At 39.8% G+C, this 26,219-nt stretch overlaps 1 protein-coding gene across 3 annotated transcripts in view; it reads right to left on the bottom strand.

Annotated features, from left to right (window-relative positions):
- GPM6A (glycoprotein M6A) overlaps positions 1-26,219 on the bottom strand; it is a 334,124-nt gene that overhangs the window by 191,237 nt on the left and 116,668 nt on the right. Inside the window, exon 1 of one of the 3 annotated variants that reach the window (XM_054030899.1) lies at positions 24,715-25,175. The exons of 1 other annotated variant lie outside the window; for it this stretch is intronic. In XM_054030899.1, the coding sequence (XP_053886874.1) occupies positions 24,715-24,751 (37 nt within the window). In that variant the 5' untranslated portion in view covers positions 24,752-25,175. Of the gene's footprint in view, positions 1-6,260; positions 6,373-24,714; positions 25,176-26,219 lie in introns of those variants that run through there. One more of the 3 variants, XM_054030898.1, reaches the window with a different exon arrangement.

The following is a 26,219-nucleotide window of genomic DNA, read 5'->3' as shown; positions in this document are numbered from 1 at the left end:
TCTCCAGCTCTTCTTTTACACACCTCCTACCCCAAATAACTATCTGTCCAATGACTATGAAGAGGTGTTGGTGCTTTGTCTGGAATAAATCAGGTCACATTGGTTTTGTTTGTTTGTCTTATCTTTTTGTGTTGCCCGTGACCTATTCTCTATGCCTACCTCCATAGACAGTGTGGCATATGCACCACAGGCAAAAATTTTCCGTCAGAAAGATTTTTGCATTTCACACCCAGTATTCAGCAGATCTCTGTGAAAAAAACAGGGCTTTTACAGGCGTGGCTTCACTAATTAGGTGCCTGGACCCTGGAGAAGACGCCCATGTAAGGTGAGGAGGTGGCCTTGGGGGGAATAGAGGGTAGGGGGGAGAGGCAGTGTGGTGAGAAGGGGTGGGGGTGGAATTTGGGATGTGCAGGACTGCAGCGGCCAGAGAAAGAGGCGACTTTCCCCAGCTCTAGGGCTGCGGCTGCCGGGGAGACACCTCCCCCTCCTTCCCAGCCCCAGCTCGGGGGCTGCTGCAGCGGGTAGAGAGGGCACATCCATCACCTTAGAAAGGTAAGACTACCGATATTAAAATATGAGTTGTGCGCTTTTATTTGTAGAACAAAAACTGTTAATTATTAAGGTTTTTTTTTTTTTAAATAGCGCTTTTATCCAAAGCGCTTTACAATAGTTAGCTAACGGTACAAACAACATTTGGAAAATTCATTAAGTGGTTCCACCAAGACCCTCAGCAATTTCCAAGTGGTCCGCAGAAACAAAAAAGTTTGAGAACCACTGATATAAAGTATTTGACAGATGGGGAACTGAGGCACAGAAAGATTAAGGGTAGGATTACCAAATGCACTTAAGGGACTTTGTAGCACAGATCCCATAAATCACTTGCACAAGATCAAAAAGGGAGGTCTATGGCAGAGCTGAGAAATGAATGCAGATCTTTTAAGTCTCAATCCAGTGTTTTAACCATAATACCAAACGTCTTTAATAGTTTGAGGGAACAGTGTCTCTCTAGCTGGAAATAATTTTTTTTGTTTTTGTTTGTTTTTTTAAATTCTGCACAGAAGCCTACAGTTTTAAGATTAGACTTATTTTATGATATCTTAATTATTTTATAACAACTGTGCCTAGTATTACTTAATGTGAAATATTTGTAATTCTTTTTAATTGTTTGTAATATGAGAATCCACAGGTTAGGAAAAGGGGCAGAATGTATATAGTGCTGCTCCATACTGACAATGCATAGTCTTGAAAAATAGCGGGGGGCGGTTTGGTTTTGTTTATTTTCCATTTGTTGAAGAACCTCAATGGGATATCTTGTTGAGAACCATATAGAACTGGTTTTGCCAGGTAAGCTGGGGGGCAAAAATAAATATTCTCTATCTGCTCTACCAGTACCCATTCACCTATTCTGCAATATAAAAAACTGCAAGTTTCTGCTTTGTGAGATTTATAACCCAGTTTCTCGTATACTGAAAATGGAAAACCACCATCACAGCAACCATCACCGCAGGCCATTATTAAGCAATAAAACAGATATGACTTAGCAAGAGATGATGATATGAAGATGATCTGGGAGACCCCCCGGTAACACAAATGACAATCTTAAGAATGCTGGTGGAATATGTCATTTTTTACACACAACAAGGGGTCAGCAGGACTCCCAAAGATCTAGTATGAAATGAATTACCCTTTTTAAAATTTTTTCTTAATTATAATCAGAATGCCATGCATCATTGGTAAGTGTTAAACATCATTTTGTACCCCCGAATTTGGTTGTTGAGTGGTGCACCTATCGAACAAACGCAACACTTCTGGGTTTTAGAATGTGAAAATACGGTCAACTGACCTATTGCTTCCTCTGCAGCACTCCTATAAAGGCTGTTGGTAAAATAAACTTATGTTTTTCATGTTTGTCTTCACCTGACTCCCATCAGAAGGCTCTAAAATAAAATCCCATTATTGTCTGACTAACTGCAATTGCAACTCAAATTAAAGCTGCAAGATAGCAGATGAAAAGCTTTGCCAGCAGCTAGTTGTGTTCATCGAGTTCAAAGGTTGCAGACTTAATACACAATAATTATAATGTACAACATTCCTAGTTCTCTCTTTTAATATTTATGATGCCTTTGTGGCTGGACTAAAATACACTTAATTCTTAGTGACACCTAATCATTCAGACAGACCTGATCACCATTGAATTCAGCCAAAAGATGGTCACTGCTCCTGCAGATCGCTCTGCTATTAACTACTTGTTCCCCTCTATGGTACCAGAAACTGAGTCAATCAATTTTCAAAGCCAAGGTTTGAACCTCAAGAACACAAAAGCCTAACAAAAGTAGGGCATTAGCATGCTAAGCCTGAAGAGTGTTTCTCTCCTCATAAACAAAGAGCTAAAATATTTTTCCAAGCTTCTGTAGTTCACAAGCATAGAAACACAGAAGTACAACACCGAGCGGGGGGGAGGGAGAGGAGTGGGGACGACACACACTGTATTTAGGTAGATAGGAAGTGAGAAATGAATTTACAGCTATGGGTCTCAGAATAAACCAGAACCGACTGCCATGACTCTTCACCGTCCCCGGTTTTCAGGGATCTCCAAACTTGTATTCAAGCACTCCTTTTGTTTATCAATCTTTGTCCCTTGGTAAAGGGTGGGATTGAAAAGAGTTGACAGCAATGTTGTTTTGACTGTGTTTTTCAGAGACTGTCCAAAAAAAGTGTTGTCCTTTACCTTATAACAAAATACTAGAATTCAGCAGTATTTTACTGCAGTGTTTTGGACAAATATTGTAGGATTGTGGAGCGGGGTTGTTTGCTTTTTTGTTTTTAAGACTGCCACTAATTTGTATGCATATGTGCTTATCGACTTTCCTGCCTTCCTAAGAAAAGAGAGATCTACTGAATGAATTTACAAGTTGAATAACTGAGCTGTATTAGCAGTTCACTGTGGACTCAGAGGGGCTGATTAGTACTGGCTCAGAATACACACATGGCTCTCTCAGAGTTGCTGCAGAAGGCGTGCAATTCCAAAATACTACAGCTACAACAGGCTGTAGTATAGTGTAAAATAATCTTCAACAATTTACATAAGGCCCAATTCTGCATTTCTTGAATACCTTAAATTTCCACTGAATTCAATAGAAGTTTGAGGTGCATAAGGAATGCGGATCATGCCCAGGACACTAAGGTATTTTACTGAATATATCCATAAAATTGCCCCTTAACATCAGCCTTGATTCCAAGCATCATATTATGCAGGACTTTACCTCCTAACCATGCTGAGATTAAAGCAAATATTGAGGATTTAGAACTAAACTCAACCTGAATTATTCACTTCCTAATAAAACTATAAGAGTAAAAATTGCCTAGCAACCTACAAACATTAATTCAGAGATCAAATAAATGCTGAGATATTGACAGAATAGCTGTTTCCACCCTAATATACACAGTATTCACACTCTTAGAAAAGAGACTCATCTTCTAAGTTTTCCTTTACAGCGAGAGACCATTCTTTGGAAGCAAACACCACAAAGTTTTCAGAAACAAAGTTGGGGGGTGGGGAACCACAAAATAAGTTGGGTACAGAAAGAGGAAAATATATTGCATGTTCCTGTGTGATTACTTCAAAATGCAAAATACATAAAGTGTATTAATATGCTGACATATTGCACAAATTCAGTAAGACCCAGGAGACCGACAACACACTGACTCTATATTTATGAAGAGCAGGTATCTCCATTACATTAGCTGCTTGCAAATGTACTATTTTTCTATTTGATGAATTTATTACAGGATTTATGACTAACTCCCATTTCAATAAGCTCTGCCACACTATTATGCATGCAACCAATGGCCAAATTATTGCTCGTCACATTTCTGTAAGGAAGATTTTAGATAATATAGTTTATCACACTGAAGGTTACTATTTTTAAACAACAGATCTTAAAGGCAATAAAAATGGCTACAATAATTCAGTTTAATGAATGGGACACTTGTATTGCTCATTACATCTGGGCCATTGTGCAATTCATTGTCCCTGAAGGACTACAAACAGCCTAGTAAAATTATTCCTTTAGAAATAAAACAGAGCAATCCCATTCTGTAGCAGCATTGCCTTGGCTGGGTATTAGAATACAGGAATGGCTAAGGATGGGTGATTCCTGAGTGGAAATGCTCTCAGACTGCTAAAGGGAGTAGATATTAATCCTCTCAGCTGGAGGTAAGGTGCTTGTAAGTACTCAGGCAAGATCAGGAATTATAAGGGTGAAGAAAACAGGATATAGAACAATGAAGTCCCAGAAAGTAGTATAGCAAAATTTAGCTGCTAGAAACAATGATGCTGCTAAATCAAATCTAGCTGAGCCTACATTAAAAAAGAATTACAAAAATAAATCCATTGGAATGCTTAGATAGATAAGAAATCTGGAAAGAAACTGGGGAAGATTGTACATGAGAAGATAACACCCCAAACATGGACATATGACTCAAATCTCCTGCTAGCAGGCATGGATGATATGTTTCTCTCTTTGTAGGTGCATAATAGTCACAATGCCAATTGATAGCTAGCTCTGTGATGTTGTAAACACATTCTACATATTTATAAGTTCAAATTGTGTGCAAAAAAGGTAGAGATGCCTGAGCAGGACTCTAAGCGTAATGAGACAGTCAACAGATATTTGATACAATATAAACTTTCATTTTGTTGAAGAGGATATGTACGGTGATAATGGAAGGAGATATGCTGGATGCACAGACAATACAGATGGCACAGACAGTGCACAGCAGTTCATGGTTTAAAAAAAAAAAATCCAAACACATACACACAAAGCCAAGAAAATACTACAAATGCCCACAAAGCTTCCCCTGTGTCTTCAGTTTTTAATGATTGTGCCAGATTGGGGGCGGGGGCGGAAGGGGGTTGAATCTAGTCTGGTCCATTAACAAAACACAGCTGACCTAAAAGGCCTGCTCACCATTAAGCTATAATCATCCCAGTGCCTTCAGTAGTGAACAATTTCAGAAACTCCACATAGATTTTCAAAGTTAATAGTTTTGCTCAGTTCCAGTGTTCAAATACTGCTAGAGCTGTGGGAAGAATGCAGAAAGTATTTGCACTGCTTCATTTTGCTGCCTTTTAATCACCTGTAAATGGCTTTGTTCTGCATTTCTTACTCCAGCAAAATTCCTATTCGCAATAATGATATGCATCCTTTCTTGATTGGTTTTACGTGTGTCTGTTAGAATAGTATTATAAATTAGAAGTCATTTTCTTCCTAAACCTATGTCAAATTATTAGTCTCCCTTTTTTTAAGGGTTTTCTGCACCAAAATGGTGCAGTTCAGATGGCAAGTTTCAAAACAACAAAATGTCCATTTACCTTCTTAAAAGCTACATTACATAGCCATATTAGGCCCACATCCTACAAACAGCCATACTCATTCTTAACTGTACATACTGTGTGAGTAACACTGAAGCCAGTGGGGCTATTTACCCTTTTCATAAAATTACACATAATTAAAGTAATTTTTTGCAGGATTAGAGCCTCAGCCACTAATTTCAAAGGCTTCCTAAGTATGTTAGTCTGAAGTTACATATTGTAAAACATGTTATGGTCATATAGTGTCCTTGCTATTTATGTGTAAATCTCACTGACATCAAAGAGGGGATGGGGATAAAGGGTGTTATATGATACTTAATACTTACTATGACTATAACCATTGCCAGCCAAAAGAAAGTATTATGTAGTGGTTAAAGCTCAGGACCGTGAGACAGGACACCTTAGTACTGTTCCCAGTTCTGCTATTGATATGTTCTGTAGCCATTGGCAAGTCACTTCATCACTCTGTGCCTCATTTTACCCAGATGTAAAACTACTGTTATTCTAATTTATTAAATATACAGCACTGTACTGAATGTGCTCAGTAAATACAAATCTTTACCTGAAAACAATCTATGGACTAAAAATACAATATGGTAAATCACAGAACAATACTAAACAAGAGAAAGTCAGAATGGGTGATCTTGATGGATCTGAAGTAGCCTTTGAAGGAAGAGAAGGAGAGCAGGAGACTGTCCCATGTGTAAAGTGGGCTAGGGAGCATGGAAAAGGTCCAGAACTGGAGAAGAACCACGGAGTGCAGTCACAAAAAGTTTAGACATAGCATAAAGAGAAGATGGGAGGTGTAGATAGAGACTAGAGAAGAATGTAAATGGGCACAGAGTTGCCTAGAGCCTTAAAATGAGGGTGAGTAACTTGAACTTACCATGGAAGGAGTGATGGAAGGAGTGTGACAGCTGCTGAAGGGAATGAAGAAGTGGAGATACATGGTCAGAGTAGTAAAAGAGGAAGATGAGTGGCATTTTGGACGGTCTGGTGGAGAGAAGTCAGTAGTTGGAGGAGGAGATTTGAGACATGACCAAGGCACAAACAAGGATTTTGGCACTGGAATGGAGAAAGGGAGGCAGATTTTTTTTCAGAGATAAGAAAGGAAAATGTACAATATTTGCAAGAAATAGGCTGTTGGAGGGAGCAGGAAAAGATGACATCAAATATTAGTGAATCAGCCTACAGAACTACATGCTGAGTGAAAGGACAAAGTACCACTTGGAAGAAACTATAACACTGGTTCTCTATAAATGAACTTAAAAAAAAAAAAAAGAGAGAGAGAAGGATAGCTTTACAAACACCTTAGTCAGTGGCCTCTGTTTCTCATGGACAATTTCAAATTGTTACTTTATGCTGCAGTTATTCCTACTCCAATTATTGTGTGCAGAAACCTGCTCCCACAAATAAAAGCAAACTAATGGACTTGACATATTAAAAACAGCATCCCATAAAAGCTTATAAAGATCAGTAGCCTTCCAATCCTCCTGTGCCATGAGTAGAATGCCATGGAGCTCAAAAATAGTTTCACTTATTTACCATCATCATGTTCTGTGACAATCAATCAATGAATCTATTCATTTTAATGAATATAGCTGTAAAAATGATCATCACAACACTGGTCAGAAAGTAAAAGAATCTAGTGCCGAATGAGAGGTTATTAAATGTAATCACTTTATAGGTATGAAATGAAAGCATGATGCTTGAAAGCATGTGCACAATGACAGAAAGATTTTCCATTGGTAAGCACTCAGATAGCTGAATGCTCCATTCTCCTTAAATGTATAACTTTGATGGTAGTTAGCCAGTAGGGCTTTTAGAGTGGTTTTATGCTACCTGTACTGTGCCTTTATTTCTATTTAAATAATAATAGAAGAGACACCTATACAAGGTTCTAGGTGTCCTAAACATAATGAGTACTACAACAAAACCACAGCAGCATGAAAACAATCATTCCAACAGGAACTCTGCCAGCCAACCATCTACAAAAATGCTCTTCATCCTTCTGGGAGCACACCCTCAGCCCTCTCCAAAAACCCTGTCAAACAGAATGCCCAGAAAGTCACTGAATTCAGGCTGTTTTGGAGAAAGCACATTTCAGAGTCCTGGAGCTCACACACAGAACAGCAAACCCTGTCTTATGAAAAGGGTGATCCAGCTCAAGTGCCTTTGCTGACTGTAGCTGCGGCAGCATGGCCTGGTGAGGGAGGCTATATGTGAGGGGGCTGGTCCCAGTCCATTCAAGGCTTTATAGGTCATAACCAACACAAATTCAATTTAAAAACCAATAGACAAACAAATCCCAGAGCACTGGCATCGTATGCTCCCAGTGTGATGCTCCACCCAGTAAGTGATCCACTGCATTCTACACCACCTTCAGTCTCTGAATGGTTTTAATGGAAGTTAGGCACCCAACCTGCTTCTGGACTTTCATAAATTCCACGAGGCATCCATCTGCACCTGTGTGTCTAAATTCCTTTGTAATCCTGGCCCTTAGTCTCCTAAATCATGTATGTTCTTCTGAATTTTTTATATTTTTGGCTCAAATAACTGATCATCAAATATGCCAATATCCACGTGTGCCTTCCTTGCCACTCAATTAAGGACAAAAACAGAGTCCATGGGACATCGTTTATAGAATTCAAACTGTGGAGAGCACTTGGAAGAACAGGAATCACAACCTGATTTAATTATAGCCATGCAACAACTGGTACTTTGTCCTGTTATGTACACTGTACTACGCAAAGGGGAACATTACAAAATTAGTGGATACGTTCACCAGATAAGGCAATGGTCCCCAAACTTTTTATGTCGCACCCCCTCCTTACCCGTAATCTAATCTGTCCGCACACCCCCGGGAGCCGAGGTGCGGCTGGGAGTGGAGCCAGGGCTGGGAGCTGGGACAGAGTCGGGCATTGAGATCAGGGGAAGGAGCCGAAGCCAGTGCCTCGGCGGGGGACAGGGACAGAGCCAGAGCAGAACTGGGGGTAGACCAGGCTGGGTGGCACTCCTTCCCTGCCCCCTATGGGGGATGGCCCAGGCCCTGCCATACACCCCGAACGTTCCTCCACCATTTGGAGACCACTAAGATAAGAACATCAATCCCCTTGCTTAAAGTAATCACGTGTATACACCAGCACTACACCGTACCATTTCAATGCTCATCAAGGAGGTATGAATAGGATGAAATTTAATAGTGAAATAGTGAAAAGTGCAAGGTCATGCATTTAGAGATTAATAACAAGAATTTTTTGTTAAAAGCTGGGGACGCATCAGTTGGAAGTAACAGAGGAGGAGAAGGACCTCAGAGTATTGGTTGATCACAGGATGACTATGAGCCGCCAATGTGATATGGCCATGAAAAAAGCTAATGTGGTCTTGGGATGCGTCAGGCGAGGTATTTCCAGTAGAGATAAGGAGGTGTTAGTACCATTATACAAGGAACTGGTGAGACCTCATCTGGAATGCTGTGTGCAGTTCTGATCTCCCATTTTAAGAAGGATGAATTCAAACTGGAACAGGTACAGAGAAGGGCTACTAGGATGATCCAAGGAATGGAAAACCTGTCTTATGAAAGGAGACTCAAAGAGCTTGGCTTGTTTAGCCTAACCAAAAGAAGGGTGAGGGGAGATATGACTGCTCTCGATAAATACATCAGAGTAATAAATACCAGGAAGGGACAGGAATTATTTAAGCTCATTACCAATGTGGACACAAGAACAAATGGATATAAACTGGCCATCAGGAAGTTTAAACTTGAAATTAGATGAAGGTTTCTAACCCTCAGAGGAGTGAAGTTCTGGAACAGCCTTCCAAGGGGAGCAGCAGGGGCAAAAGACATATCTGGCTTCAAGACTAAGCTTGATAAGTTTCTGGAGGGGATGGTATGATGGGATAGCCTAATTTTGGCAATTAACTGATCTTTGACTATTAGCAGTAAATATGCCCAATGGCCTGTGATGGGATGTTTGATGGGGTGGGATCTGAGTTACTACAGAGAATTCTTTCCTGGGTGTCTGGCTGGTGAGTCTTGCCCATATGCTCAGGGTTTAGCTGAAAGCAATATTTGGGGTTAGGAAGCATTTTTCCTCTAGGGCAGACTGGCAGAGGCCCTGGGGGTTTTTTGCCTTCCTCTGCAGCTTGGGGCACGGTCACTTGCTGGAGGATTCTCTGCACCTTGAAGTCTTTAAACCATGGTTTGAGGACTTCAATAACTCAGACATAGGTTAGGAGTTTATTAGAGGAGTGGGTGGGTGAGATTCTGTGGCCTGCGTTGTGCAGGAGGTCAGACTAGATGATCATAATGGTCCCTTCTGACCTTAAAGGGAATGATTCTATAGTTGCTGATTCTCCAGCAAAATACATTGAACAAATTGCAATATTTTACATTCAGAGCAGGATCTCACACATTTGGGCCAAATTCTGATCTCAGTTACACTGAAAAGTAAATCTGGAGAAATTCTACTGAAATACACAGTTTTAGTCTATACAGATGTAACCAAGAGCAAAATTTGGCCAGTTCTATATATTTTGAAAATGACAACTTTTTCTTTTACTAGAAAACTGTTTTGAGGTGGTGGGAATGGAAACAACAAGTAGATCCACATTTCAAAGAGAGAAAAAGAGATCCATGGCAATAGTATAATCTCATCAGCTCTCTACATAAACTACTCAAACCAAAAACTTACTTTGTGGACTCTACTATACACTGGATAAGTCCAGGGTTGAAAATTACTGCCCACATTCATATGGAAAAATGGGAAAATTAGGGACAGATGACGTCTCCCCTACATAAATCATCTAGCTAGGGAAACTATGAAGATACTATACATTATACCAGCTGTCACTTGAATGCAACAACATGCAGATTTAAAAACAACATTTGCTTTTTGCTGTCTGGTGTCTAAGTACTTTGTGACATGGGTCAGAGAATGAAAATCTAGGCTTTAGATCAACCTGCCTCCTTTGACTGAATACACGTCTCCCATTCACCATAGCTTTATTCAATCTGAAATTGCTACAAAAATGGCTTTCACTAGGTTTTCAATGTTATTTTCCAGCTTCAGTGTATCTTTACATGCTATTTCTCCCTTTAGGTTTTGGATAGGTTATATTAAAGTCGTGTTCATGCTTCTATTTTATATGAGGGGATAATTAAATATGAAGGGCCAGATTTTCTAAGTTTATAAATTTCCAGTGTGTGCATGCCAATTAAGTATTTGCACATGCACATGGGCAGGTCTGAATGCACACAAATACGTGATTTGCATATACCCCTAGAGTACTAGCATATGTAGATGCAGAGAGAGAGAGAGATGAAAAGGGACACAGACTGTGGGCCTGATTTTTATGGGTGCTTAGCACCTACAACTCTAGAGTCAGTGGTACTGTTCAGTACTTCCAAAAATCAGCCCCTTCATGTTTTATTGCTCTCTCTTACCCTTCATATGCCACTTGACTTCTAAGATTGTAAACTCCTTTGGCCTGTCAGAATTTGCTTTTAGGTATGGATACCACCTAACACAACTTGTGTGTATAAGACTACAATGATAAATAGTAATAACTGCCCACACCTAACTTTGAAAATCTGAACCAGATTGTTATAATGTAATGTTATCATTTAGAAGACCATGCACAAGTTGAGACTCCATCCAGTAATATTGACTGCATAAGGGAAAATATAATGTCTTTACTATTACAATTGCATTTAGTTATAAAATGAGGCATGAGAATATTCTTTTTACTACTAACTGAAAGAGACACCAAAAAACACCCCAAGTTATGCATGTTGAGTCACTCTGAAATGTACCAGAACAACAGCCCTCTGGACTAAAGGACTTTATTTAACATAAGAACGACCACATTGCGTCTGAGCAATGTCCATCTAGCCCAGTACACTGTCTTCCAACAGTGGCCAATACCAGGTGCTTCAGAGGGAATGAACAGAATAGATAATTGTTAAGTAATCCATCCCCAGTAGTGGTACATGGTTCACCACACTGCCTCACCAATGTTCCACAATACAAACCTGGGGCGTTCTACAACCAAGGTTGTAGACGATAGCTCAGACACTATATTGTCATCTTTGACTGCCTTACTGATATTATCAACACAAGTCTCAAACAGGGAGACAGAGTCAGGTATGTTCTTAAAACTGGGATCTGGACTAAAAGTCATAAGTTAATTACAGACAGGCCACGTACCTCAAGATGGCCCTTTTGACAGTAGCAACTTTTAGTCACTGCAGACAAGGCCTGGATTCCAATCAGTAAGTTAAGAGCTAAAATGCTTACTATCCCCATTACCAATCCCCTGATTTATCCATTTCCTCCAGCTGGAGCACTTCTGTGATGACTTCAGATGTCCAATGGTAGCTGATGACATTTTTTTCCCCCAGGGTGAAAAAATATAGGCTTAGATCCTTAGCTACAGCTAAGGAGCAGATCTGCTTCAGGGACATGTTATAGAAAGATATTATGGCCTGGTCTTTCACCATTTCTCAAAGCACCTTGAGTTGCTCTAAGTTATGTCAGCTATCTATGGCTTCATGGGACCAATATGGTAGCAGAGGTCCAGTCGGATTTAGGGAAACCCAGGCCATGCCCTGTTTTCCCCAGCAACACTCACCCATTACAGATCATTCTTCCTAAGTTTGATTCCTGGAAAGATACTGGAACAAATTAGTAATCAATTTGTAGAGAATAAAAGGGTAATAGCCAACATGGATTTCTCAAGAATAAATCACACCCACTCAACCTAACTTCCTTTTTTGACAGGGTTAGTGGTTTACCGTAGGAGTGAAAGCAGTAGACATGCTGTATCTTGATTTTAGTAAGGCTTTTGACACAGTCCCATGTGACAGTTTCATAAGCAAACCAAGGAAATGTGGTCTAGAAAAAATTATTAGAAGATGGGTGCAAAACGGGTTGAAAGACTGTACTCAAAGAACAGTGGCTCTCTGTTATCTGTGGCTCTCTGTCAAGCTGGGGATGTATCCCCAACCTAAGTCACTGATGCACTTTTGTGCATTTAAGGTAAAATTTTTCATCTAAGGCAGAACTAATTTGAGGCAGAATATGCTAGACTTCTAATTAACAGTCGTGATGATAGAACATTCCTATTAACAGCAAAGAATATATATTTTATTGATAGTGTGTGTGTGTGTGCGCGCGCGCATGCACACATATCCACAGATTAACAGTGCACTGTGATTATGTGATGTTAGTAACCACTGTAAGTCTGTCTCTCCTGAGAAACCACTTAAATGATGAGTTGGTTACTGGCTTTAGGACAGTAACTTTATTTCAGGCTATGTTTTTTTGTAGTGAAAAGTTCCAAATATGTTTCACTCTTACACACAAAAGGTCCATACTTTGCTCATTTGACTCACTAATCTCAACAGGCATGAATTAGGTGAGCAGGATTTGGCCTGAACTACTAATTAGCACAATTAGGAAGAGAACATTACATACAGTCAATACATATCTTCCCATTCTTTTCTGGGAGCACTTATTTGGTGGGGTCTGTCTTTGGTGTGCTACTATTTAATATTTCCATGAATAACTTGGATAATAGAGTGAAGAGTATGCTTATAATATATATTTGTGGATGGCACCAAACTAGGAGGGACTGCTAGCACTTTGGAGAGCAGTATTAAAATTCAAAATGACCTTGGTAAATTGGAGAATTGGGCTGAAATCAACAAATGAATTTCAATAAAAGACAACTGCAAAGTACTATACTTAAGAAGGAAAAATCAAATGCACAACTACAAAATGGGCAATAACTGGCTACGTGATAGTACTACTGAAAAGCATCTAAGGGTTATGGTGGATCACAAATTGAATATGAGCCAACAATGTGGTGCAGTTGCAAAAAGGCTAATATCATTCTGGGGTGTATTAAAAGAAGTTTCATATGTAAGACACGGAAGGTAATTTTTCTGCTGTACCTGGCACTGGTGAGGCCCCAGCTAAAGTACAATTCAGGGAACCACATTTTAAGAAGGCTGTGGACAAATTGGAGAGAGTCCTGAGAACAGCAACAAAAATCACCAACGGTTTAGAAAGCCTGACCTCTGAAGAAAGGTTAAAAAAACTGAGTATATTTAGTCTTGAGAAAAGAAAACAGAGGGGACCTGATAACCGTTTTCAAATATGTTAAAGCTGTTACAAAAAGGGTGGTGACCAAGTTTTCTCCATGTCACTGAAGGTAGGACAAGAAGTAATCAGCTTAATCTGCAGCAAGGAAGATTTAGGTTAAATATTAGGAAAAACTTCCTCACTAGAGGGATAGTTAAGCATAGGACTAGACTTCCAAGGGAGGTTGTGGACTCTCAGTCATTGTCTAACCTGTTCTTAAAAACTTCCGAACACCTGTCAGGGATGCTGTAGGGATACCTGGTGCTGCTTCAGCGTGAGGGGCTGGACTAGATGACCTCTTCAGGTCTCTTCTACCCCTACAGTTCTATGAGTCTATATAGAGAATAGAATATATATTGTATTTATATCTTGCATTCCTAAATTTTAAATTATAAATTTGACTTTTGCTTTCCATTAAGTCAGATCCTTGGTATCTTGCAAAAGCTCAAATACAACTTTCACTTTAGCCAGATTCTTATACCTCATTTGCAAAATAAGCAAGCCTTTGCATATATTTCACAATCTAACTTTGTAAATTATCTTTTTTCCCAGTTAGTTAGTTAATATAATTAAGACTTAGGTATGTTCTTTAAGAGTTCTTTAGGCAAAAAACGAATATAATTGGGCAAAAAAGCAGCAGCATTTCCTCTAACAGTCCAGGTAATCCCTTCCCCATCTACTCTTGAATGTTTACTAAAAATAGATTTCTAAAAATTGCTTTTTAGAAATATCAAGGTTGTGGGGAGTAATCCTGGTGCTGAAATTATCCTTAGATATTTCTTTATTAGAGACTTTATATTACATTTCAGTAAGTATGATACTAAAATGGAAATATAAGAAAAGGATTTGGAACTTAAAGTCACAAAAATGTATTCACAGCCTGTTTAACAAACTGCACATTTTGTTACTACTCTTCTATAATTTGCTGTTACTTCCTATTTTGTCAGAATAACTTAAGCCCTACCTACAATATTATTAAAAATGATTTTTCCCAAAATGATTCTTTGCCTTCTTGCCACTTCTATATGAGGATTTCTGTAATTTTTGGCAATATCAATACCATATTGTGCTATGTGATGTAGAATTGTTAGTAGTTCTTAAAATACATATTCTATAACCATTCCACATTAAATCCTTTCATTGAAATCACTACGAGCTTTGCATGGAGACTGAAAGCAAAATATTGCCTCCTTTTTAGCCTCTTAAAAAAAAATCTGTTTAAACATTTACACCACAGTCATCTGTGCACTATCAGAATAGTTATTAAAATCATCACCACCACAATATAAAGGCCACATGTGGTCCAGATTCTTTCCTCCTTTCCCTGAGGCAGCTGAGGGATTTTCATTTTCAAGAGTTGATACAATGAAAGCATATATTCTGGCATAAATTAAGTCATATCAGCATTAGAGTATCTTGTTGGATGACTGACTTTTTATTAAGGGTCTGTGTAAAAGTCCCATTTGCATAGTACTAATTTAGAAATTGCATTGCTGCCCATTCAGATGGCCAATTACCTAGAGAGAGAGGCTCATGGAAGATCATGCTGTAGAATGAAAGCAACTGAGTTCAGTTTCGTATTAAATGGTATTATTGCCTTTTCCTTTAATAAAATTATTGATTAACTACTATTAAGCAGGGAAGTAAGCACCGGTACTTCACCAGCTGCTAAAATGTGATGCTTTATTTAATGTTTATTAAGGGAGAATAGCTAATTGGGCTGTCAGTGAATCTTACTATGCCTGAGGGAGTATATATATAAAAAAGAGCAGGCTTTCATGCTATGTTTATTGTTGATTTAAAACAATATCACAGTGAAGGAATTGGCAAAAAAACAAGTCTGAACACATGTGGGAGGTAAAAGCGGAAGTCCACATTAAATTCACTAAAAACCAAACATTGTAAATGCCAGTTTCACACAGAAGTATCAGACAGGAGCATTCCCCTCCCTCATAAATTTTTCACAAAGCCAAATTTAAAAGCAGTTTCTGAATTATCCTAATTATGCATAAAACTGATTGCACTTTAGGGGTCCCAGAAGATTTGGTAAAGCACCAGCTACATAATACAAACAAACTTTCCGTTACTGGAGATCCAAATATGGCTTTCATTTGCAATATCATATGTAAGAGAAAAATTTGGCTCTCAGGCTTCATTTACAAGTCTAGTCACCTAGAAAATTAAGGGGCAGAATATTATGATCTACTTCTTTTTTGTCTAGAACACAGCTAATTTTCCAATCACAGTCAAAAGAGAAATTGGACAGTTATTCTCTTTCACAGATTTATTCTTTTTGATCACATCAGTGTCTGGTATTATACTTTGGCTGCTATTTAACTTCTAGGTGCAATTCAAAGTCTTGATTATTGTCTTTGAGTCTCTTCTCCTAAGACCTCCCCACAGCAACTGTGATCGAGAAGAGAAATTCAGCTTTTAGTCTCTGCGATTGAATTTCTAGGGCTTGGCATAGGGTTCTCCCAGCAGCACCTAACTATCTCTGTCCTCCCTCCTTAAAACTCCCATTAGCTGTGACGACTACAAAAAAAATCTTGACAGTGGCTTGGCAGCTAGTATTCTCAGACCACTGCCTACCATACTGACCTATTCCATCTCAACTGGTTTTTCCTGGTGCTCCCCATCTCTGTATCTCCCTGTTGTTTTTTGTATTATATTTAGACCATAAGTTCTTTGGGGCAAGGACTGTCTTTCTGTTAGAAGTGTCTATGATGCTACAACAATGGGGTGCCGGTCCATGACTGGGACTTATTGGCACTACGGTAATACAAATAAGAGTGACTTCAACTCTATATCGTGCTCTCAGCAGAAATTCAGAACTATGATCTCACAACTTTAGGGTATGAGGCGAAGTTACCATAGACAATATAGGGGAAGGGATGCAGATCAGTATAAGTAAAGAACACGTCAGAGATCTTCTGACTAATTTGAATGAATTCAAGTCAGCAGGTCATGTTGCTATTCACTCCAGGTGGCTGAAGTAATTAGCTGAAGAAATCTCGGAGCCACTGACAATATTTGCAAACTCATGGATGACAGGAAAGGAAGACTGGAGAAGAGGTAACATAGTGCCCAACTTCTCAAAGGGGGGGGGGAAAGGAGGAGCAGGGGAACTATAAACCAGTCAGACTGACCTTGATACCTGGAAAACTGAAAATTAAATGTTTTATACATTGCTCTATTAAATACTTGGATGATGAAGAGGGTGATCAATATCAGCCAACATGGATTTACTAAGATTAAATCATGCCAAACCAGCTTGATTTCCTTCTTTGATAAGGTAACAGGTTTAGTGGATAGGGGGAATGTAGTGGATATAATATACCTAGACTTTAGCAAGGCTTTTGAAATAGTCCCACATGACAGTCTCATAAGTAAGCTGGAGAAATGCAGGCTTGATAGAACTACAATTAAGTAGATACATACTTGGTTAAACAACTGCAAACAAAGAGTAACTATTAATGGAATGATGTCAGATTGGAAGGAGGTAACTGTTCTGGGTCTGGTGGAAAGTCAGTTGAGGTTGCATAGCAGCTTCTGTACCAGCCTCCTCCCAACTCTCAGTATAAAGATAGGGACAGGGCATTTCAGCAGTGAGACTGACTGGAGGTGGGGAAAGCAATGGCCAAATGGAGTTCTACTCTGCCCCACTCAGTCCTCCTCTGGCATAAGGTTACCAGGGCCAGGTGCCGGCATGATCTACATCCAAGCAGATCAAATGGAGTGGAGAATCTATTCCTCTAACTTTGTGAGCCTTAATACTGGAGTCTGTATGGGAAGGATGGGCTACACCTAAACCAAAACAGAACCAGACTGCTGTCACATAGTTTAAAAACTCCACTATGGCCTTTTTAATTTTAAGGGCTGGGAGAAAGCCAGCAAGTGCGGAGGAGCACATGGTTTGGAGAGAAACATCCCAAAGGGGAGGATCTATTAAAGGAGATACTCTATATTCTAGTAAAGAGGAGAGGATAGAACTTGCTGATGTACAGGTAGGAACTGAAGACAAAATGTCAAATGGAAAAGAGTCCCATTCAATTACATCACATGAAGACTGACAACTAAATACTGACAAATTTTATAAGGGTCTGTATGCAAATGCTAGAAGTCCAAGATGGGTGAACTGGTGTGCCTGGTATTACGTGAGGATACCAATATAATAGGCATCACAGGACCTTGGTGGAATGATGATAATCAGTGGGACACAGTAATGCCAGGGTACAAAATATATAGGAATGACAGAGTAGGTCATGCCTGAGGGGGAGTGGCAATATATCTGAAAGAAAGCCAAATCAATATAGTACAATTCTTAAATGACTCAAAGTGTATCATAGTATCTCTATAGATAGAATTTCAATACTTGAACAATAAGAGTTTAGCAGTAGGAATATATTACCGACCACCTGACCAGGATGGTGACAGTGACTTTGGAGATTAGAGAGACTACATAAAGAAAATCCAATAATAATGGGGGATTTCATCAGGACACGATGCAGAGAACATTTCTTGACCACATTCTTGACTGCTTCTTGGAGCAGTTGGTCTTGGAACCCACAAGGGGGGAGGCAATTCTTGATCTAGTCCTAAGTGGTGCACAGGTTCTGGTCCAAGAATTGAATATAGTTGAACCACTCAGTAATAGCAACCATAATGTAATTAAACTTAACATCTTTGTAGGGAGGACAATGCCAAAGAAACCCACTACAGTAGCATTCAATGTCAAAAAGGGTAACTACATAAAAATGAGTAAGCTAGCCTAATGGAAATTATAAGGAACTATCACGAGAGTGAAATGGAAGCTGCATGGAAACCACAGAGGTTCAAACTAAAAGTACACCCCAAATCAAAAACACAATAAGAGGACCAAAAAATGCCATCATGGCTAAATAATAAAGTAAAAGAGGCCGTCAGAGACAAAAAGACATTAAAAATTGCAAGTTAAATCCTAAGGAAAATAGGAAAGAGCATAAACTCTGGCAAGTAAAGTGTAAAAGTATAATTAGGCAGACCAAAAAAAGAATTTGAAAAGCAACTAGCAAAAGACACAAAAACAAACTGCAACAACAAACAGTGCTTAGGGGAGGGCCCTGCGGGCCGGTGCAATGGTCTGGAGTGATCGGTCCCAGAAGTGATGGGTCAGTCCCAGAAGTCACTTCCGCCCCGGGCCCCGCACCCTCAGAGGGACGGCCCTGAGTGGAGCCACCAGACAATTGTAGTGCTGAAGGAGACAGAGCATTTGTGGAGAAACTAAATGAATTCTTTACATTAGTCTTCATGGCTAAGGATATGAGGGAGATTCCCACACCTAAGCCATTCTTTTTAGATGACAAATCTGAGTAACTATCCCACACTGAAAGAGCAGCAAAGAGTCCTGTGGCACTTTATAGACTAACAGACGTATAGGAGCATGAGCTTTCGTGGGTGAATACCCACTTCTTCAGATGCATGTAGTGGAAATTTCCAGGGGCAGGTATAAATAGCAAGAGTGAGTAAGGCTAGAGATAACAAAGTTAGTTCAATCAGGGAGGATGAGGTCCTCTTCCCTTGGTGTTCAAACCTCAACTGCTAGAAGAGGACATCCGAAGAAGTGGGTGTTCACCCACGAAAGCTCATGCTCCTATACGTCTGTTAGTCTATAAAATGCCACAGGACTCTTTGCTGCTTTTACAGATCCAGACTAACACGGCTACCCCTTTGATACTATCCCACACTGAGGTGTTGACAGAGGAGGTTTTGGAACAAATTGATAAATTAAACAGTAATAAGTCACCAAGACTGGATGGTATTCACCCAAGAGTTTTGAAGGAACTTAAATATGAAAATGCAGAACTACTAACTGTCTTATGTAACCTATCACTTAAGTCAGCCTGAGTACCAGATGACTGGAGGATAGCTAATGTAACGCCAATTTTTTAAAATGGCTCCAGAGACAACCCTGGCAATTACAGGTCGGTGAGACTAATTTCAGCACCAGGCAAATTGGTAGAAACTATAGTAAAGAAGAGAATAATCAGATACATAAGATGAACACAATATGCTGGGGGAAGAGTCAACATGAGGTTTGAGGTTGTCAACAAACATGTGGATAAGGGTGATCCAATTGATATACTTTCTTGGACTTCCAGAAAGCCTTTGTCAAAGTCCCTCACCAAAGGTTCTTAAGCAAAAGTAAGCAGTCATGGGATAAGAGGGAAGGTCCTTTCATAGATCAGTAACTGGTTAAAAGATAGGAAGCCAAGACTATGAATAAATGGTCAGATTTCACAATGGAGAGAGGTAAATAGTGGAGTCTCCCAAGGATCTGTACTGGAACCTGTGTTGCTCAAGATATTCATAAATTATCTGGAAAAGGGTAAACAGTGAGGTGACAAAGTTTGCAGAAAATACAAAATTACTCAAAATAGTTTAGTCCCAATCAGACTGCGAAGACTTACACAGGGATCTCACAAAACTGGGTGACTGGGCAACAAAATGGCAGATGAAATTCAATGTTTATAAATGCAACTTAATACACATTGTAAAACATAATGCCAACTATACATACAAACTGTTAAGGTCTAAATTAGTTGTTATCACTCAAGAAAGAAATCTTGGAGTCATTGAGGATAGTTCTCTGAAAACATCCACTCAATGTATAGCAGCAGTCAAAAAAGCGAACAGAATGTTAGGAACCATTAGAAAAGGGACAGCTAATAAGACAGAAAATATCATAAGGCAACTATATAAATCTATGGTACACCCACACCGTGAATACTGCATGCAGTTCTTGTCAATCCATCTCAAAAAACATATATTTGAATTGGAAAAAGTACAGGGAAAGACATAAAAATAATTAAGGGTATGGAAAACCTTCCATATGAGGTGAGATTTAAGAGACTGGGACTCTTTGGCTTAAAAAAAGAGACAGCTGAGGAAGGGTATGACAGAAGTCTATAAAATCATGAATAGTGTGGGGAAAGTGTATAAAGTAGTGTTATTTCTGCAGGGTGTAGCCCGAAGATATTATGTCGAGCACTCAACGGTCCAAGGTCAGCCGCAACCAGACTGACCAGAAGGGGCGCAGGCGGTTGAGGAAAGAGCAGGGGGGTGGATCCTGGGAAGTGACTGGAGTACCATCCTTGAGCACATCCTCAAAATGACTGCTTCTGGCTTCCTTGGCTTCTGGAAGAACCAGGCTGGGCAGAGGAATGGGCACACAAAGGGTGCTGCTGTTTACATCCTTTGTCCTGTTCTTCATGTAGGAGATGGACCAGGGGACACCCCAGGATCTTGATGGAGGTGGGGTGGACAGAATGGCTTTCTAGATAGCTGAGGGGTGTGTAGGCCCAAGGAACGGAGGGTGCCATGGGAGTTTTTAAGGCCGTGGAGCTGTGCATCAGTCAACTCTGAAAAGAGCCCTGCTCCCTCAAATAGAAGGTCCAGAGGACTGTAACCAAGAGCTGCGCTTCATGACCACCGCAGAGGCACCAACCCTGACCGCCGAGTCTGTAGCGTCCCAGGCCATCTGGAGAGCACCTCTTGCCACCGCTTTGCCCTCTTCCACCAAGGCGGCGAACTCCTGGGCTCAGTCCTGTGGGAGGCCCTCCTTGAACTTGCTGATGGAGTCCCACAGGTTGAAGTTGTACTTGCCTGGCAGGACCTGATGGCTAGACACCCGAAATTGAAGGCTGGCTGTCTAATAAATTTTCCTGCCAAACAAGTCCAGCCTCTTGGTGTCTTTATGTTTGGGTGTGCCACTCACCTGACCCTGCCTGGCCCTTTCGTTGATGGTGGACCCGACGAGGGACCCTGCTGGAGGGTGGGTGTACAGGTACTCAAATCCCTTTGTGGGCACATAATACTTCTTTTCTGCCTTCTTGGAGGTAGGCGGAATGGAAGAGGGGGTCTGCCACATAAACTTGGCAATTTTAAGGACCCCTGGGTGGATGGGCAATGCAACCCGGGCCAGGTGACATTAAAGAGGTCGGACTCCTCCGCTAACTCCTAAACCTCCAAGTTCAGGTTGGCAGCCATCCTTTTGAGCAGGGCCTGATGCTCCTGGAAGTTTTCGGGGAGGCTACTCGTTTGCAAGAGGCCCACCACCGCTTCATCCAGAGATGACAACGAAGACTGCACAGCAGGGGGAGGGGCGGCTTCCCCTTGCTCATCCAGGGCGTCGGGGACCGCTGTGTTGCCCCAGTGTAGGATTTGACACCGTGCTCCAACACAGGTGCCAGCTGTGCTGGGGGCAGCTTGACCGATGCAGCCTGGGAGGAACAGTGGGAGTATGGGACCAGCATAACAGGTACAGCTCTTTATATTGCTTTCATAGAAACTGTAATGGCTGAAAGGTCTCCCAAGATATTATGCTATAGATATTTAGTAAGACTATCACCAACCTCTGCTCTCTTGGGAGACGATGAGATGGGCCAGCGACCAACAAGAAAAGAAAAGGGGCCTTCCCATCGTTTAAGTGCAAAAATGAATAGATAATAAATACAGAGCACTTTTATATATTTAAACTGCTGAACAAACATTAACAAGGTAGATTAGCATGAGCTTTATTTTCTGAATGCGGAAACTGAAGTGGAGAGGAGAAGCTACTTCCACATAGCAAGACAATATTGGAGAAAGCATTAGAACACTAGAGCGTCTCATCCCCAACCATGATGCAGCTTCACAGTGAATCAGCATCAGAAACCAGACAATTAATACATATTATGTATTATTTGTCTGATTTCTGAGGCTAATGTCTCTGCCCAGCAGTCTCCTTTGCTGGTAGTTTGTTTCCCAAATTATAGCCTAAAAAGAACTTTTAACTATCAAAAACTGGAATTTATAGAGAATATACAGGCAGAATCCCTTGCTTAAACAGTGACATTCAGTGTATCACTATAGAAAACATACTGTTTGTACTCACTGGTATTTTATTGTATTTGACTCCATAGGAATAAAATGGTTGTTGAAGCAGCAAGTATCATATTAGCGCTATTTGCATTGTATTTGTGAAATGCACCAATATGAAACTATTCACTTCCATCATGGCTGCTAGCAACATGTAATGCCGTGCCGTGGGTGGTTCGAAGCATCTGCTACAAGAGTGCAGGAGTTGGTGAGCAGTGACAATTTATACTCCCATTGATTTTATAGCAGGAAGAGAGAAGGAGAGAGGCGGAAACAAGCCATTTCACTCAAGATGGAAGCATGAAGAAAATTAGAATCAACATGTCGTGATGAAAGTTGTTGGGATATTCCATTAAGGAAAAACAACAAGAGATGGTCCAGCTAAATTATAACTATACATTGCTCAATCTTGGCAAAGTACACCACAATAGAAGTGTTATGGTATGTGAAAGCAACTTAGGACAGAAGTACCAAAGTCTGTAACTAGAGACAATATTTTTCCTCCAAAAGGCAAAGTGCTGCCTTTAAAGCATCTGTAGTGACCAGTGATCACAGTACTTTCCTTAACAACCCCTTACAAACTCATGTCCCAACACTCCTTCTCTTCATGGGTCCTCATTTTATTCCCTCATTTTATTAATCTTGAATTCCAGCCTTCTATGGGGGCAAGGGTACTCCTCTTTCCCACAATAGATCCGCAAATATGGTCACAGCAACTAATCAACACCACCCTTCCCCCATAAGGGAAAATAAATGTCATTTATTGGGATCTCAACACATTTCTGCCCATGCTTGTGATGACAGCTGGGCACTACTAAAGGCATGGCATTCTAAATGGGAAAAAAAATCTGTTGCATTAGCTATTGTTGTAATCACACTATTAATCACATTGTTTTGAGAGGCTATTGGTCTTTCCAACTGCTTATCATTTGAACAATAAGGACACAGTTATCTATAGCAATTGATTCACATTTTTCTTTGGTAATTTTTACAGTTTTCCAATTGGATTTTTAAATGAGGAATTTAGGGGTCCTGAATTATATATTGTTTCTCCAAATTTGATACATATATTCTGCTTTGTTGTGAGACAATCTACTGTACATCTAGATAAAAGCAAGATAATAAACACTCCAAAGCTGCATTTAGTCTAAGTGGGTCATTTCTAATGAGCAAGCATGACATTTACATGTAGCAAGCAGATTGATCAGAGTGTTGAAAAACAGAATATGGCATCAACTCAGGAAATATGCATCTACATGGAGTTTAGGTTATCTGATTTTCTTACCTCCAAAATGCCCCTCTCAGGCATTGATCTCCAGATCAATTTAGATTAAACAGTACCTGTGATTTAGATGTGGCAGATCTTTGCCAGCATTACCTTTGCACTTGTGATACAAAAAATGCCCTTATTTCAATACATCTAGATAAAATCCAGCATGGACAGAACAGAAAGAGAACACAGTTGCAGTGATCATACACTCTGCTCCTTAGAGAAAAGGACTTTACAAACAGTATATTTTCCTGAGCTACAACTTGATATACTGTACAAGCAATAACAATCTAGAGGTTTACCTTTAAAAAATGGTAATACGCCCAGCAACAATCAGCTACATACAACTTTGGCCAGAGATTTTAAAATAGGAATACCATGACCATGCTGTGTATTTATTTTTTTCTAAAAAACTGAACTGCACTGTGCAAAAACAAAAAGCTAACTGAATATATACACTGCAAAATTTACAACCAATCCCTTGATAGATACTATAGCAAGTCTGCTTCCACAGATACCTAAAGAGAAATGTGGGGGGGAGTGAAAGAAATATAGACACCTCCCAAATATATACAAAATATACTCCAGGTCTTTGTTCAGTCTGGACACTCATTCAAAGGCGTAAATAATGGTTACATTGTTAGATTTCTAACTCCAACTAGCTCCAAATATTGTGTGAGTGGCTCTCTCATAGTTCACAGTGGGCTCCCTTGACCCAGCTAGACAACCGTGAAAACATGAAATAAATGAAGGTTAACAAAGGACTGATCTGGGAAACAGTTCACGTTAAAAGCTTGCAGTGTTACTACTATGCATATAGGACTCTGCATTTGAATTCCGTAAGTCTTAAATATTCACAATCACGATATTAATTCCAAGCATTACTTCAAGAAGCCAAACGGAAAGAAAAAGCTTTCCCATCTGCTACACCAGGATATTCACTAGCCTTATAGGCATGCACCTAAAGCAAATAAGGAAACTGTGAAATAATATATTTGTAAACGGAAAACTATTTATCACAATACCTTTTTGTGTTTGTCCCTCTTCCATATTCTCTTCCATGGCTACCTTTCTTCACTACAAACTGCTACACAGAATTAATCAAAAGCTTCAATTAGATGTTGGAAAAAGTGTGGGGTGCTTTTTTCCTGGGAAGCTCCAACAGCAGAGGCTTAGGCAAGTCCTCAGAGCTTAGCTAAGGCTCTCTCTCTCTCTCTCTCTCTCTCTCTCTCTCTATCCTTGTTTGCTTGGAGACAGGCTGTCAAGTGTAATTTCATTCAAATTGCTCTTCCGTGAAGATTATCAATTTTTCTTTTCAAAGCTGCCCATTGTTTATCACTGTAAACAGGTATTCAAATGAATAGCCAGTGAATTTTGGGGGGAAATTTGGTCTCGGTCCCAGTGGCAGTGACACTGTAATTCATAAGCCTCGCTTTGCATATAAAATTGGGAAAAGAAACTGAGGTTTGTATTGAAATCTGCGTTTTAAATTGGAAACAGGCTGCACTGAGAACAGATGGAGGGGTGTCCTCCTAACATGAAGCAGACCACCAACCCATAATTCCCCCCATTTGCTACCAAAGTGGGAAAGCCCAGATGCCTGTGGGTTCTTTATGCTGCAGTAGTTGTCTCACTCTTGTTCACATACGGTACATTACTAATATTCTCCTTCATTTTCTCTCTCTCTCTCCCCCATATCTATACTATTTGGGTATAATTAGTATTAGAAATACATAATATACTTATTCTATAATGTATTCTGACAGGCTGCAAGAGGACTTGTTTAAAAGAGGAATACACCTTTGTAGTTTAAAGTGTTTTTTTTCCAAGTATATAAATAAAAAAGCAGAACGTATGAAATAGAGAATATTACTGACAGCCCACCAAATCCTCGATTTAAGGTAAATTATCTCTCACAATGCCACAAAGTACTAAGATATGAATTTAAGATAAGCCAGTGAGATGTTTACATAAATTTTCTATCATTTTTTTTCTGCTGTATAGCATGCAAAATTATCAGTAGGCTGTAATACCTCATTAAAAGATGGAACCTTTTCAAGATGGTGAAGCTTAAAACCAAACCTAAGCCCCCCGACACACACACATTACACAATGTTTGTCATGGATTGTTGGAGGAAAAACACAGGTTCCATACATTGTGGGGGCACTTACTTGTTTGGGGAGCTGTGCAGTCTGATTTGAAATGCAAATTGGACTCTGCAGTCTATCAATAAATTTAGCATTTTTGTACCCTGGCCTGTTGAGTGGCATAGCATCATCTTAAGAGTTTGAATACTTCCTAGAAGAACAAGAAAAAAAAACACACGCAATGTGTGTTGTGGTGTTTTTTTGTTTCTTTGTTTGTTTGTTTTGTTTTGTTTTAAAGCTCTTTCACATTCCTCTTTCCCTATCCTCCTAGAAAAACGTGACTAATTCTCAACATGAATAAAAAATTTCAAGGCTTAAAATGGATAAACACAGAAGCAAAACTGTTTTTAATGTGACATTATTAAAGGGACCCCCTCACCAG

Source organism: Malaclemys terrapin, chromosome 5, assembly GCF_027887155.1.
Source record: "Malaclemys terrapin pileata isolate rMalTer1 chromosome 5, rMalTer1.hap1, whole genome shotgun sequence".
Lineage (NCBI taxonomy): Eukaryota > Metazoa > Chordata > Testudines > Emydidae > Malaclemys > Malaclemys terrapin.
Note: the sequence above shows the minus strand (reverse complement) of the source record. Positions and strands in the feature narration are given on the sequence as shown.